The following is a 12,708-nucleotide window of genomic DNA, read 5'->3' on the forward strand; positions in this document are numbered from 1 at the left end:
GATTCGTGTTAATCATATAAGTTTTGGAGTTTGTACAAACCAGAATACTTAAAATAAGAAAAGAACATGTACTTAGATAAAGGGAAATATATGAGTAAACCCACTCTGTTTAAATCCCCCTGCTATGACTATTGCGTGTACCAGTTTGTAAAAGAAAAAAAAAAGGGGGGGGGGGGGGGGGAGATTTTCCATAGTCTGAAAGGTTTTTTTTTTTTGCAGAATTAGATTTCCTGCCTTTGTGTAATCAATTGCAAACTATCTGCTAAAGATCAGGCTTCCCACTTCTGTTTTTTATCTACAAGATCAGATGGTTACATGACCAATTGTCCCAAGAGCAGTCCCACGGAAGTTTGGAAATTTCTTGACCACCACTGCTTACCTTGCAGAATTATTACAACAATACAATAACAATTATTGATTACTACAAGGAAAACCATACTATATAAAGGGAGCTGCAAACCAAGTTCGGTGGAGCATGGAGCGGGCTGTGACCCCTCTGCCTCCCCAGAGCTGCTTGCTCTGTCTATATAAAATAAAGCAATCTAAATTTTGCTAAATATCGAGACTTTTGTTTCTCATTTATAATTGTTTGACGTTAAAAAGAGTGCGTTTTTTCAACGTCAGATGGACAGAAATCTGCGCTCTGAGTGATAGCTGAAACAGGCGTCGCCCTAAGCGGATTCACGGAGCGTTGGAAGGGTGAGCGTGGCAGCAACCCCGTGCGCTGAGAGCTTTATCCGCAGCCCTTCCACACCGGCTCCTGCGGGGCGGCGGTGCGGGGAGGGAGCAGCAGTGCAGGGAAAGAGCAGCAGTGCAGGGAAAGAGCAGCAGTGCAAGGAAGGAGCAGCAGCAGTGCAGGGAAGGAGCAGCAGCAGTGCAGGGAGGCAGCAGCAGATGGCGCCGCCGCCCCCGGCCGGCCCGCGGCCGCTCCAGCCCGCCCGGCCCCGGAAGCGCTCCCGCTCCGCTGCTCCCGGCCCGGAGATCCCGCCCTCGGCCCGGCCCGGGCTGCCAGCGCCGGGGCACCGACTCCTCTGCCGGCGGCACCATGGCGGCGGCCACGGCCACGGCCGCGCCCTCGGCCCCGCCGAAGAAGATCGTGGCGCCCACGGTGTCGCAGATCAACGCGGAGTACGTGACGCAGGTAGGGCCGGCGGGGCTCCAGGCGACATTCCGGCCGCGGTGCTTAAACAGCCCTTGTAGGCCCCGGGTGATGGGGAAAGGCTCTTGCCTGGTCGTAGTTAACGAGAGGTGTCCGCCTCTGTCATGCACAGCGCGGGGTGTTTCCCGCGGGAAATTCACAAATCCCAGCGGGATTCACAAAGCAGCGCTACCGAGCGCATCAGTGCAATGCACTGTGCATCATCACAAGGCGTGCTATAATTGTGAAAAGCTGCCGAGGCTTCCTGGTTGGTGAAACAAGGATTTTCTACAAGTAGATTTTTTTTTTCTTTTTCTTTTTTCTTGGAAATCTGCTTTTCTTCCTGGTCCCGAGCATGAATAAGTTTTAGTAAAGTTGCATAGGAATCCCTTGTCATCGCCGCTCGGGAGAATTGGCGAAGTGGTGGCTGCAGCAAAGAGCCTTGGAGTGCTCGGCTTTTGTACAGCCTCTAGCTACTTGCCAGATGCCTCAAGGAAGCGTAATCACTTGCCATTTTGGATTTGCAGTCCCGAAAGATCATGGTTTATTTTTGATGGGTTTGTTAGATGAGCTTAAGGATAGAAAAGATGTTTATTAGATAGCACTCTAAGCATCTGAAATTTTTTCCAAAGGATGGCATTTCTGTTGGAAGAGGTTTTGGTGTAAAAGCCTTAAATGGTTATTAAGCATTGCTGTTAGAAATCGTAATTTTGTTACTTGTAGCTAGCATAAGCTGAAATTATGCAAGATACTAGTGAAATAAAGTATGGGTACATTGCAGAGATTTTATATCATTGACAACAAAATGTATGTATTTAACTTTTTTCTTTTTCTGTTGTGCAGTTAGCAAATAAATACTGGGCTCCACACGTGAAGAAGACATTGTCTTTTGATGTTAAGGTAATTACTTCTATGGGAATTTTGTTGAGGGGCTGTAAAAGAATGAGGATCAACCATTCCATGATGTGCCAATATTTTTGGTGTTGCTTATTTTATATAGACTATAGGAGACTGCTTGGAAGGTCAGCTGTTGCTTGAGACACTGTAATTTGTTATGTATTTGTAGTTTATAAGTGTAGGCACTGTTAGGAAAATGTGCTGTAGCATGCAGTAATTTTGTATGCTATTCAGTTTATTTTGGCCAAGAATTTATGAGGGCAAAGGACTTTTGAGCATCTCCTTTGAGGTTAAAAGATGCTGGAGGGCATTCTCCTTTCAGAAATGAAGTAGGAATGAAAGATACAGGTATTACTGAAGTGTGTTCTTTCTAAAGGCTTCTTTGGTGAGCTTCCATCAGACAACTTTATTGCTGTTCTGGTGGATATGTGCATTTTGAATGTTTAAAATTTGGCATGGTGTGCTTGGTTTTGAGTACTGCAGGGTACTTAAATGTTTCTTTTCCCTGTGGATGTTTGCCTAAGTCTCCATGTATAGCCTCAGTTAATTTTGTAGTATTTGTGATAGAATTAGTCTGTGATTGTTAGAATATACATAAACAGCTGAATTGCATCTCTGTGTCATGTGAGGTCAAAGCATGCCTGTTGCAACTTATAGTGCAGATTCATTCATGTTGGAAAAATTTATTGAAAGTATTTTAATAGCAGTAAGCAGAGAGTAACTAATGCAGAGTAAAATGTCTTAATGCATTTTGAACACGTTAATGGGTGTGTAAAATTCTCTTAATTTTTTTTTCCATAGGTCATTGAAGATGTATATACAAAAGAAATTGTCAGGTCAAAGTAAGTGCACCAGTTGCTTTCTCTTATTTACCACTATTGCATCATTATCCATGTTGGATTTGTTTCTAATGTTTGATAGAATACTTTTAAACTCATCTATATGTTGAAAGCAGATGAAAATTACTAAAGTCCATTGAAGCAATTTAATCATTATGGTATTTCAAAGTCTGAATGTGGCAACAAGAGAGTTCCTAAGCTCATAAACATGGTGGTTGGAGTTAATATTTTTAAGACCCTTTACCTGGTAGTCTGTTGTCTTTTATGTTGGTTTTGTTGTGGTGGTTATAGGAGGCTAATCTCTTATTTTGTCACTAAGGAATATAAAGAAAAAAGCCTCTCATGGTGTGCACTGCCTCTAGCTTCCTTCTCTGTTCTGGCTGCTGTCACCAGCTTCCTGATGGGAAAGTCTAGTTTCAATGAATTTAAAGACAAATGCAAGATATCCTGCATTCTGCAGTTCTCTGTGCAGAAAAGAGTTGTAACTGTAGCTGGAGCTTTTTGGGGAAGATTGAGCTCTACAGAGAATTCTCTGGATTATTCCTGTATGAGAGCAATCTAAGAATTTGTCATATGGAGTCAAAGCAAACTTCCATTTCCAGTCACTAAGAAAAAATACCATTATGAACAGATTAAATATATAATAGTAGTTTTCCAGGAGATGCTCTCAGCTGCTCTCAGTTTGTATCATCAAGGCTATTGGGAGTGGTGTCTTCATATCTAAGACATACATCAATTTTTTCAAAATACTAATATAATTGCTTAATGAATCTCTATGAATTGTGGCTTCCACAGTGCTGCAGCAGTTGTTTCTGCATTCAGGTGGTTACTGTTGCATGGAAATGTCAGGACAGAAATAATTACTGAGTGTTCCTTCAAGTTTCTTTATATAATGAAACATGGGAAAATATAGCCATTTTCCATGCAGCTGTGTGTGGGAGGTTTCTTTCCTGTGTTAATTGATTCATTTTTCCTTTTTAGGTTTGCAATTAGGAAGATAATGCTTCTTGAATTCAGGTAAGATAATGGGAGGGAAATTTGGAGTTATTTTTTCATAGGAACCTGTAAAGGTGAGAAGCAAATACAGGGTAGTAAGACAGTTTCAAGGTGGTGTACTTGTTCATACTTCCTAAGGCCTTGAATTGTGTACTGAGGAAAATTAAGTGAGGAGAACTTAATTTAAATGAGAAAACAATTCCATAAATGTAAGTAATGTCTTAGAGTGTCTTGTTTTATGATTCTCAATTTCTAGTGAAGTGGAGCACTGAGAAAGAGAGAATGAATGAAATAAGTGGAAAACTTGGTTCTGTGATTTGGAATGTGTCATTAAGCCTTAAATGAGAACTCTCTGAAATCAGAGAAGTTTTTGGATTATGTCTCTTACTATGAGATTAAAAATGAATTGTGCTGTAGTGCCATCATTAACATTTTCTTCTCTTGAAAAATAATGGAAATCTATTTAAACAGTAATTTAAAACTGCTTCAGACTTTCCTGGAATAACTTACAGAGTATGTCTAATACGGTGTAAAATAAGTATTTGCCAGATGTACTTAAACCCACAATATTTTATATTCTGTTTGGTTCTTTTATCTCTCAAATCTTAAGAAAAAATATGAGATTTTTTTGTTTGAGGTACATTCTTTGTTTCAAAAAGGCTCAAGTCCATTAGTTAGTACCAGTAACTACAAAAGGATAACCTTCCCTCAGATTTTTGAATCTTAATTAGAAAAAGTGCAGAAGAAAACATGTAAATTATGGTTAAGGGTTTAGCACTAACAAATGGCATGCAATGGACTTCTGGAATTTGTATGTCAGCAGTAACACAGAGTTTGAGGTTCCTGTTCTTTCTGAGAACATTGTTAATGTTATCAGTTACTGAGTCTAACAAGTTTTGCTTCAGTGACCTAGATGAGAGGTAACTTGAGGAACTGCTCACAACCTATGAAGATGGCTTTCAAAGCTATCAAAGGAAGGAGAAAAAAAAAACCATGTGGATAACTGCTTTTTTAAATGAGTGACAGATTATGTGGGTGGCTGCAACTAATGAAATACTCTTTATCTCTTCACAGTCAGTACCTTGAAAATTACCTATGGATGAATTATTCTCCAGAGGTGTCCAGTAAGGCATATTTAATGTCAATCTGCTGTATGGTGAATGAGAAGTTCAGAGAGAATGTCCCTGCGTGGGAGGTAACTGATTTCAATTGCAGCTAGAATTGACTTTGATCCACAAGTTGCAGCTTTTACAGTGTGCTCACTTACTGTGACAGGAGGTAGAAGAGCTGTAGTGTTAAAAGGAAATGGTGTCTCAGCTGGAATATCTCATAGGGTGTTTCAAACTTTGTGTTCTTTTTGGAGAAAGAAATGGACAGGTGAAAAGTTACTTGATTCCTTCTGGTGCGAAAATCCTTGGTTCTGCTGTGAGATGCTGAACATTATCATGAGCATTTGCTTTTTTGGCACTTGACAGAGGTTGAGTATTTACAGAGAAGTTCTTTTATATATCTTCATATATCTGTAGATACAAAAAGCACCACTGGAAGTCTAATGTATTATCCAATAATGTCTTGCTTAAAACACGTGAACATCAGTTTCTACCTTTTTTGTTTTATAGTAAAATAATGTCTTACTCTTCTTTTGTGTATATTGTTTGATTGTTTTGGTTTTGTTTGCACTTTTTGTTTTGGGTTCTATTTGGTGGGGTTTTTTTGGTACTAATATGTTTAGAAATTATTTGATGTTTTTACAAACCAAGTTTTACAGGCCATCTCAACAATGGAAGCCTAGTTATACATTCTCTGCAGCCATTATTTCAGAAGCACACCTACTTCAATATGTGTGCCATTACTTGAGTGCTGGCAAAGCACAAAGGATTAATAACTTGCTCACATGTCATCTGTGCTTTTCTTCTGGCATATGTGCTAGAAGTAAAATGACAGGTACATGTTATGTTCCAAGCAGCTTAGTTAAATTTGTTTGGTACATGACTGCCCTTGTAAAGGAACTATTTTATCTTGGTGATTATTCAGTTTATCTTTTTCCTGCTCAGGTAGCTGAATGGAAGTTCTGGGACTATAATTAATTTCTGGTGGTTTTTACTTGCTCATTTGTTGCAAGTCACTTAGAGCTGCCATAGTTTTGGCCTAAACCTACCATTTATCTTCTACCTGGGAGATTTTAGAGTATTTCTGTGCATTCACCAGGAGAACATTCCTACAAGACTTCACCTGTGCTTCTTGTTTAGTTTGTCCTGTGCATCACCTATTACACTATGCAGAAAGTATAGGGGGAGGATCTCTTGTCAGGAGGATATCATTAGACTGTTTTGCTTGTGCTGCCTGGTCAGAATAAAGGAAAATGAGAAAAACTAATCCCTTCTTTTATTGATTTAAATGGATTTAGAGAACTTAGGCTATGTTATGTGAATGAAGATTGAAATTATTTGTATCAACCTGACTCAAAATTACCTTTCTCTTCTATTCCTAGACATTTAAAAAAAGGCCTGAACACTTTCCTTTCTTTTTCAAACGCATCCTGGAAGCATCGCTGGTTGAAAATGAGAGTGAGTACTCTCTGCATGAACAGACAGTCCTGCTGCTCTTCCTTGATCACTGCTTCAATAGTTTGGTATGTTAAAAGTACCTGTAAATATTTCCAGTGTGTTTATGCTGTTCTCAGTCAATAGCAGCTTAGTTCAAGCAATTTCTTCTTATAAGGCAGATGAAGCAAAATTCCAGTTTAGGGAAAACACAGTACCAGAGGGATTTTGTCTTCTGTTTTGACTCTTACTTTATCTCTTTCATCACATTTGCTTTTCTCTGACACAGGGTCATAGATGAGACTTGCAAATGGAGGATTAGCAGTTAGACAATTAAAAGACGTGATTTAATATAATTTTTTGTATTAAAAATGGTACTTTAAAATCTATGTATTTATATTTGAAAAGATGCTTTACAATTAAAACTGATTCATTAACTCCTGTACTCTTTTTAGTTTGCCTAGGAAATACTACAAAAAATTATTTCCATTAACTGTTGAGAAAGACAGTGAGGCTTTTTTCTCTTTTGAAACCAGGTTTAGGTGTGATTTTTATCTGCAGTTCTCCTGAGTTAGTTTTAAGAAAGCATTAAACAAACTTGTGCTCTCAGTCTGTAGTTAAAACAGAGTTATCCTAAGTAGCAAGCAGGAAGAACAGTTTACAATTACCTGTTATATGAAGCAGTATTTTCTAATTTCTCTTGCTACTGGGCTTTTTCCTTGTTGACGTTGTACATGGAGTGTATTATTCCAAATCAGGGTCTGCATAAATAAAATTGTCTGTCAGACAAAACAACATAGAAAGTGTATTATTTGATATTAGGATTTGAAATTATTTTGGGAGCTAGTAACCATCTTGAACTTTATGTGTGTAATTTAGTGAGATAGTATTTTTCTGTAGTGACCACAGTACAATGCATCTTCATTTTAAATAGTTTGATGGTGACTACAGAATCCTTCTTGTAGAGCATATTTCTAATGCAACTTGATAGGGAAGCTGGTGAAAATGTGCCTGTGAAAGCACACTATTATTAGAAGCTGCCCTTCTTTGTGAAGGGCAGAATGGAATAGTCACAGTAGTGTTTTAAGTGAAGAGCACTGAAGTTTGAATTTTTAGAATGCTGCGAATGGAGTATTTGTTCATGAAGACATACTTAAGATATTAATTGAAATTTTTCAGCTCAGGAAAGAAGGAAAACTGTGGATCCAGATCACAGGCATGGTTTGAGACCCTATTTGAATTGACATGGAGAAAATTAATTGTTTCAGACAATGGGAAAAGTGTAAATGAAGTGAGAGAAACTTGATAAATTAAAGGGGCTTCGGGAGACAAAGAGCAGCTTAAAAAAAAGTAGAGAAGGCATGGTGGGTGAGTTCAAGAATACAGAATGACTGAAGCAGGAACATCAGTTCTCATCAGCTTTTGTGCTGAAAATACTTGCATGGATGGGGCCACAGGTGAAGTAGTAAGAACTGACAGTCTTCATGAAAACAACCTGGAATACAGAGGTGTCACTGGGTTCCTGTTAGGAAATTGTGAAATCTAACAGAACAATATAAATATTGCCAGATGGTGATGTTTTTTGTAAGACAGGCATATCAGAAAACATAAGAATGTTTTAAAAATGTTTATCATTTGTAACTTTCTAACAGGAAGTGGATTTGATCAGAGGTCAGGTGCAGCAGCTCATTTCCTTACCAATGTGGATGGCTCTACAACCTGTAAGCATAACATTATTAACTGGCAGAACAGTTTTCTAGGCATTATGCAAGTTATGTAAATTCTCATGGAATACTGTTAAGGAGCTCCAGTATTTACAGCATTGCTGTGGAATTACATTTTTGTGTGCTTTGCTAAATTCTTTCTTGTTTGTTGCAAATTTCCTTGTAATAGTGTTTTTTATGTATTTTTTGAGAAAACTGAGCTTGGTTGTTTATAGCTTCTTCAGGCTGTAATTTGTAGGCAAGGCCATGAGGTCACAGGGAGGCAGAAGAGTTGACACCTAGTCATGGCTGGACTGTATAGCATTATTACATTTTTTTATAGTGATACTTGCTGAGAATAGCCAGGGATAGATCTTTATTTCAGTTTGTTATGTACTTTTTCTTTTTTAATGAAAAGACTGGCCTGTATGTTTATCTCATGAAAACAAGGTTCCTTGGTGACTGAACATCATTTTAACATTTCAGAATCGACTGGAACAAGAGTTGAAAAAGACACCAAAACTAAGAAAATTCTGGAATCTAATTAAGAAAAATGATGCAAAAATGGATGAAGAGTCAAGAATGCAGTATGTGCAGAAAACTTTTTTTCTTGATGCATTCATTTTGTTTCAACTAAAAGAAATTGTTTTAATGAAAAAGGTGTTTTTTGGAAACCTGTGGCAAATGAGGATTGACCATATGTGTCCTCCTGGAAGCTGTTTTGTTTTTCAGTAGTCTGTATGCAAAATACTGTTCTAGAACTTTATATTTTATTTGGTCAGTGAATTTGTGCTATCAAATCTTAAAACTAAAGGATGAAAGCATAAAAGAATATTCATGTAGTTACTCACTTTTTTTTCATGACCTTTAGCAAATGTTTAGCTCTTAGGCATATAACTTATGCAAGTATTTCAATAAACCTGTGACTATCTCACCAAAGTTAAGTGTTCCAGTGCCTTTGTGTTACACTGTGGTAAGGTGTAGGAGGATACTTAACTTCTTGACACAGTAAGAATCATGAGTTGTTAGTCAGTTTATTTGCCTAAAAATGTAGGCTGCTAATCTCTCTGCCTGGGTGCAGAGAGAAATGTTATCAGCTAAACAGTTTTAGTTATATGTTATATGAATTTTGAAGCAGCTAACTTTGTTATTAGTGTAAGGTGCAATATACTTCTAGTCTGCATTTCAGGAGTGTTAATTCTTTTGTCATATGTCCCATTTTAGGGCGTATCGAGAGAGAAGATTTCTTTCACAGCTCATTCAGAAATTCATTTCTGTTCTGAAATCAATACCTGTCTCAGGTAACAATACCTAACTCAGGTAACTCAGGTGTGAAAATCTTTCTGTGTTGCTGAAGCAACTAGTCCTTAGAATATCAGCCTGAGGTTGGGGAGATGTTCAGATTGTTCAGATGGGGCTTTAGTGAAATCTCTGCCTGTCTGTATGGATTTCATATCAAAATTAATATTCAAATCTGTATATACTTTAAAAATGGAACAGCAAAAAGTTACTTTAAACCTCCTTCTTTTCAGTGTGTACTTAGTAAAAACAATATTTCTGGGAGCTGATATTCTTTATTGTGTGCTTAGAGCATTAAAGCATTTCATATGTACTTAGGTGCCTTGTTAAATGTGGTATAAATGGATATCATAATGCTCTGTCTATTCATACTGTTGATTTACAGTAAGAACAAAAGCCTAAGTGAAGTGAAAGTCTGTTAGATTTGACTACTCTTGAGTCATTGTGACAAGCAAAATTATCTCCTTGCCTGATTTAGAAAGGAAAAGTGTTTGTAGAGGAAGGTGTTAGCCTTTTAACAGAAAAGGGTTATTATGCACTAAGCACAGTACCATTTCAGTGAAATCAGTTCCCTGAGTTTGATTTTGCTGTTAAACTCTTAGCAAACTTCAGCTCTTACCTGATCTGTAAGGGCAGATTTTGTAATGTGGCTTCTTCAGAAAGGATACTTATCCCCTCTGTTTTCCTAATTGTGCTAGACCTGTTTTAGGAAGACTTACTTTAACAGTTCTTTGGAGGCTGTAAGAATTTGAAAGTAGCTAAAGGAGACATGGTGTGTTTTGACATGATTCTAAAGGCCCCTTAGTAGTCACTACTGAGTACCTTTGGATATGGTCAAGGCCTTTTTTGCACACTTCTTGTTTGCAGCTTTTAAAAATGTATTTTTGAGTACTTGGCATTAAAATTTCGTAACAAACATAATGGGTGAGTGATATCTCATGGAAGTGAGCATTTTTGCATGTTACATTCAAGATTTTTCAAAGCTGATATAATCACTCCTGAAATTCTGATTCTGTTACTCTTTCATTGCTAACCAAAATGATTTTTAATTCAAGAAAGGATTGTTGTTAAAATAGAATATTATGTTAATTAGCTTTTAACAAGATTAAAATTAATACTTTTATATTTGTAGCATTTATTTAGTTTTTAAGGAATTGTTCAAGTGTAAATATATTGTGATGTGGATCAGTTTAAACTCTTTTATTTTTTTTATCTAGGTCCTATTTCTATGGACAAAGTTCATTATTGTGAGAGGTTTATTGAACTCATGCTAGACCTTGAGGTAAGTTTTTAAATTGATTCAGCCAGTTTCCAGGTGTACTTTTCTAGGGTTTAAGTGCATAAGGTAATTATTAAGCCTTATTCTAAATAGGAGGTGATTATGTCACAGCTATCATATAGTAATGATTTCAGTAGTGATTTTCCATTTGTAAATAAGAGATTGTTGCATTGCATCCATATTGGTAACTGACCAGCAATGCTGATAAGCCAGTTGAATTCTTAGACAAAGCTAGGATCCTAAAGTTGTCATGGAAGTGGATTTAAATGGAATAGTGGTAATAATACTAGCAAATTCTGAAAATGTGTGATGCTTTAATCTGGTAGGAATAATTCAGAATTAATCTTCCCAGTGCATAACAGGTCATTTAAAATCTCTTCTGTGTTGTTGGGTTAAATTCCAGAAAGCAGCAATAGTCTGAAATGCAAACTATTCCTGTTTCACTCGAGTTCATTAATAAACTCACCAGATCATGTGCTTCTAAATAGAGTTGTAAGGCCTGGAGCAAGGTTTTGTGAAATTTTTCAGCAGATACCAAGGGCATGAGACAGTTTAAAGCACCACAGTGCCAACATTAAAAAGCATTAATTTTCAGTTTCTTGCAGGTGTAGTTATTTATTTAGACTAACTACAGATTCAGAAGGCATGTGAAATAAAACAGAGTTTTCTGAAACAATATCACAGGTAACTTTAAAATGGCTTTGTGATGAATTTCTGCAGGTCGACTGTTAAATAACTAAAGTAGTCTGTGTCTGTAGTTGCAACAGATTGAATAATTTAAATTAGAGCTTGTTGTCTTATGTATGTAATATACTCTGGTAAGAGAAAATAAGTCTGTCTGACTTAAAATGCTTAGAAGCAGCACATTTAATATTGGTTCTCTCTAAGTATTACATAAAGATTAGAATTTAGACAGGTTATAAAGCCTATTTAAGTAACTGGAACAAGCAAATGAGAAACTAGCTGTAAATCCTTAAGTCTTTTTGCCTCTGTAGCATGTGCTGTGTTAATGGGCTCTTTTTATTTTAAAGCCTTTTTCAGATTATTACTGTTTCATATTACAGTGCATGCACTGCCACCAAAACTGGTGATTTGGTAATTTGAAAGTAATGATTCAATGGAGACTTCTTAGGGGTTTATGAGTTTGTTTTTGTAATTATTGTGCAGGGAAATCAACATTTTCTACTAGAGATTTTTATTTTCTTCGTCTTAGTTCTACACACCATGCTGATACTTTTTGGTTTTCTAAATCCAGTCTGTAGAGAGCAGCTAATTTTTCTCTTAAGTTGTTGTGGTCTTCTACTGTATGGTGTTCAACAGTTGCTACATATAGCAGCTTAATCTATTTACATTGAGAAGAAAATAACTCTATTTTGTTGTTATTGAAGATTTGAAAAGTTCTTGAGTATTTTGCAAAGAAGAGAAAATACCCTATCACATTTAGAGGAAACAGTTGGCAATTTTAAGGAAGACACACTTAAAATTCATCAAATTAGTGTAGAAAGCAGACATGTAAAACAATGCTGAAGCAGTTTGACATATCATTTGTAGCACATAATCATTATGTAGATAGAAGTAGAATAATTGATTTATTTAATTTACTTTTTAACTGGCAGAATGAATTCTCACTAATGGCAAGTTTGTGCCCTGCTCCCTGTTACATAAAGGACTGTGTTCATAGCAGCTTACCTGCATAAACCCAGTGTCTGAGCATACATAAATACTGCTTTAATACCTCTGTGAGCATATTAGATATGCAAATAACTGCAGCAATCTGTCTTAATATGCCTTTTTGAAGGGGAAAATTCTGAGAAGCCAGGGTTTCTTACTTTTTGAAGAGTTGCTTGTATTAACATGACGTTATTTACCACAGGCTTTGCTTCCCACACGGCGCTGGTTTAACACAGTGCTGGATGACTCCCATCTTGTTGTTCACTGTTACCTGTCCAGTCTTGCTAAAAGAGAGAAAGAGGGTCATCTCTTCTGCCAGGTGAGATACAAAGTTCTTGAAAAT

General features: G+C 37.0%; 1 protein-coding gene across 1 annotated transcript in view; it reads left to right on the forward strand.

Annotated features, from left to right (window-relative positions):
• Window positions 1-956: 956 nt before the first annotated feature.
• Window positions 957-12,708, forward strand: part of AQR (aquarius intron-binding spliceosomal factor) — a 48,099-nt gene continuing 36,347 nt past the window's right edge. Inside the window, exons 1-11 of the mRNA XM_079308096.1 lie at window positions 957-1,141; window positions 1,982-2,038; window positions 2,837-2,877; window positions 3,856-3,891; window positions 4,945-5,065; window positions 6,362-6,502; window positions 8,066-8,134; window positions 8,603-8,703; window positions 9,341-9,417; window positions 10,633-10,697; window positions 12,568-12,684. Of these exons, the coding sequence (XP_079164222.1) occupies window positions 1,046-1,141; window positions 1,982-2,038; window positions 2,837-2,877; window positions 3,856-3,891; window positions 4,945-5,065; window positions 6,362-6,502; window positions 8,066-8,134; window positions 8,603-8,703; window positions 9,341-9,417; window positions 10,633-10,697; window positions 12,568-12,684 (921 nt within the window). The 5' untranslated portion in view covers window positions 957-1,045. The remainder of the gene's footprint in view (window positions 1,142-1,981; window positions 2,039-2,836; window positions 2,878-3,855; window positions 3,892-4,944; window positions 5,066-6,361; window positions 6,503-8,065; window positions 8,135-8,602; window positions 8,704-9,340; window positions 9,418-10,632; window positions 10,698-12,567; window positions 12,685-12,708) is intronic.

This window comes from Erithacus rubecula (genome assembly GCF_903797595.1).
Source record: "Erithacus rubecula genome assembly, chromosome: 6".
NCBI lineage: Eukaryota > Metazoa > Chordata > Aves > Passeriformes > Muscicapidae > Erithacus > Erithacus rubecula.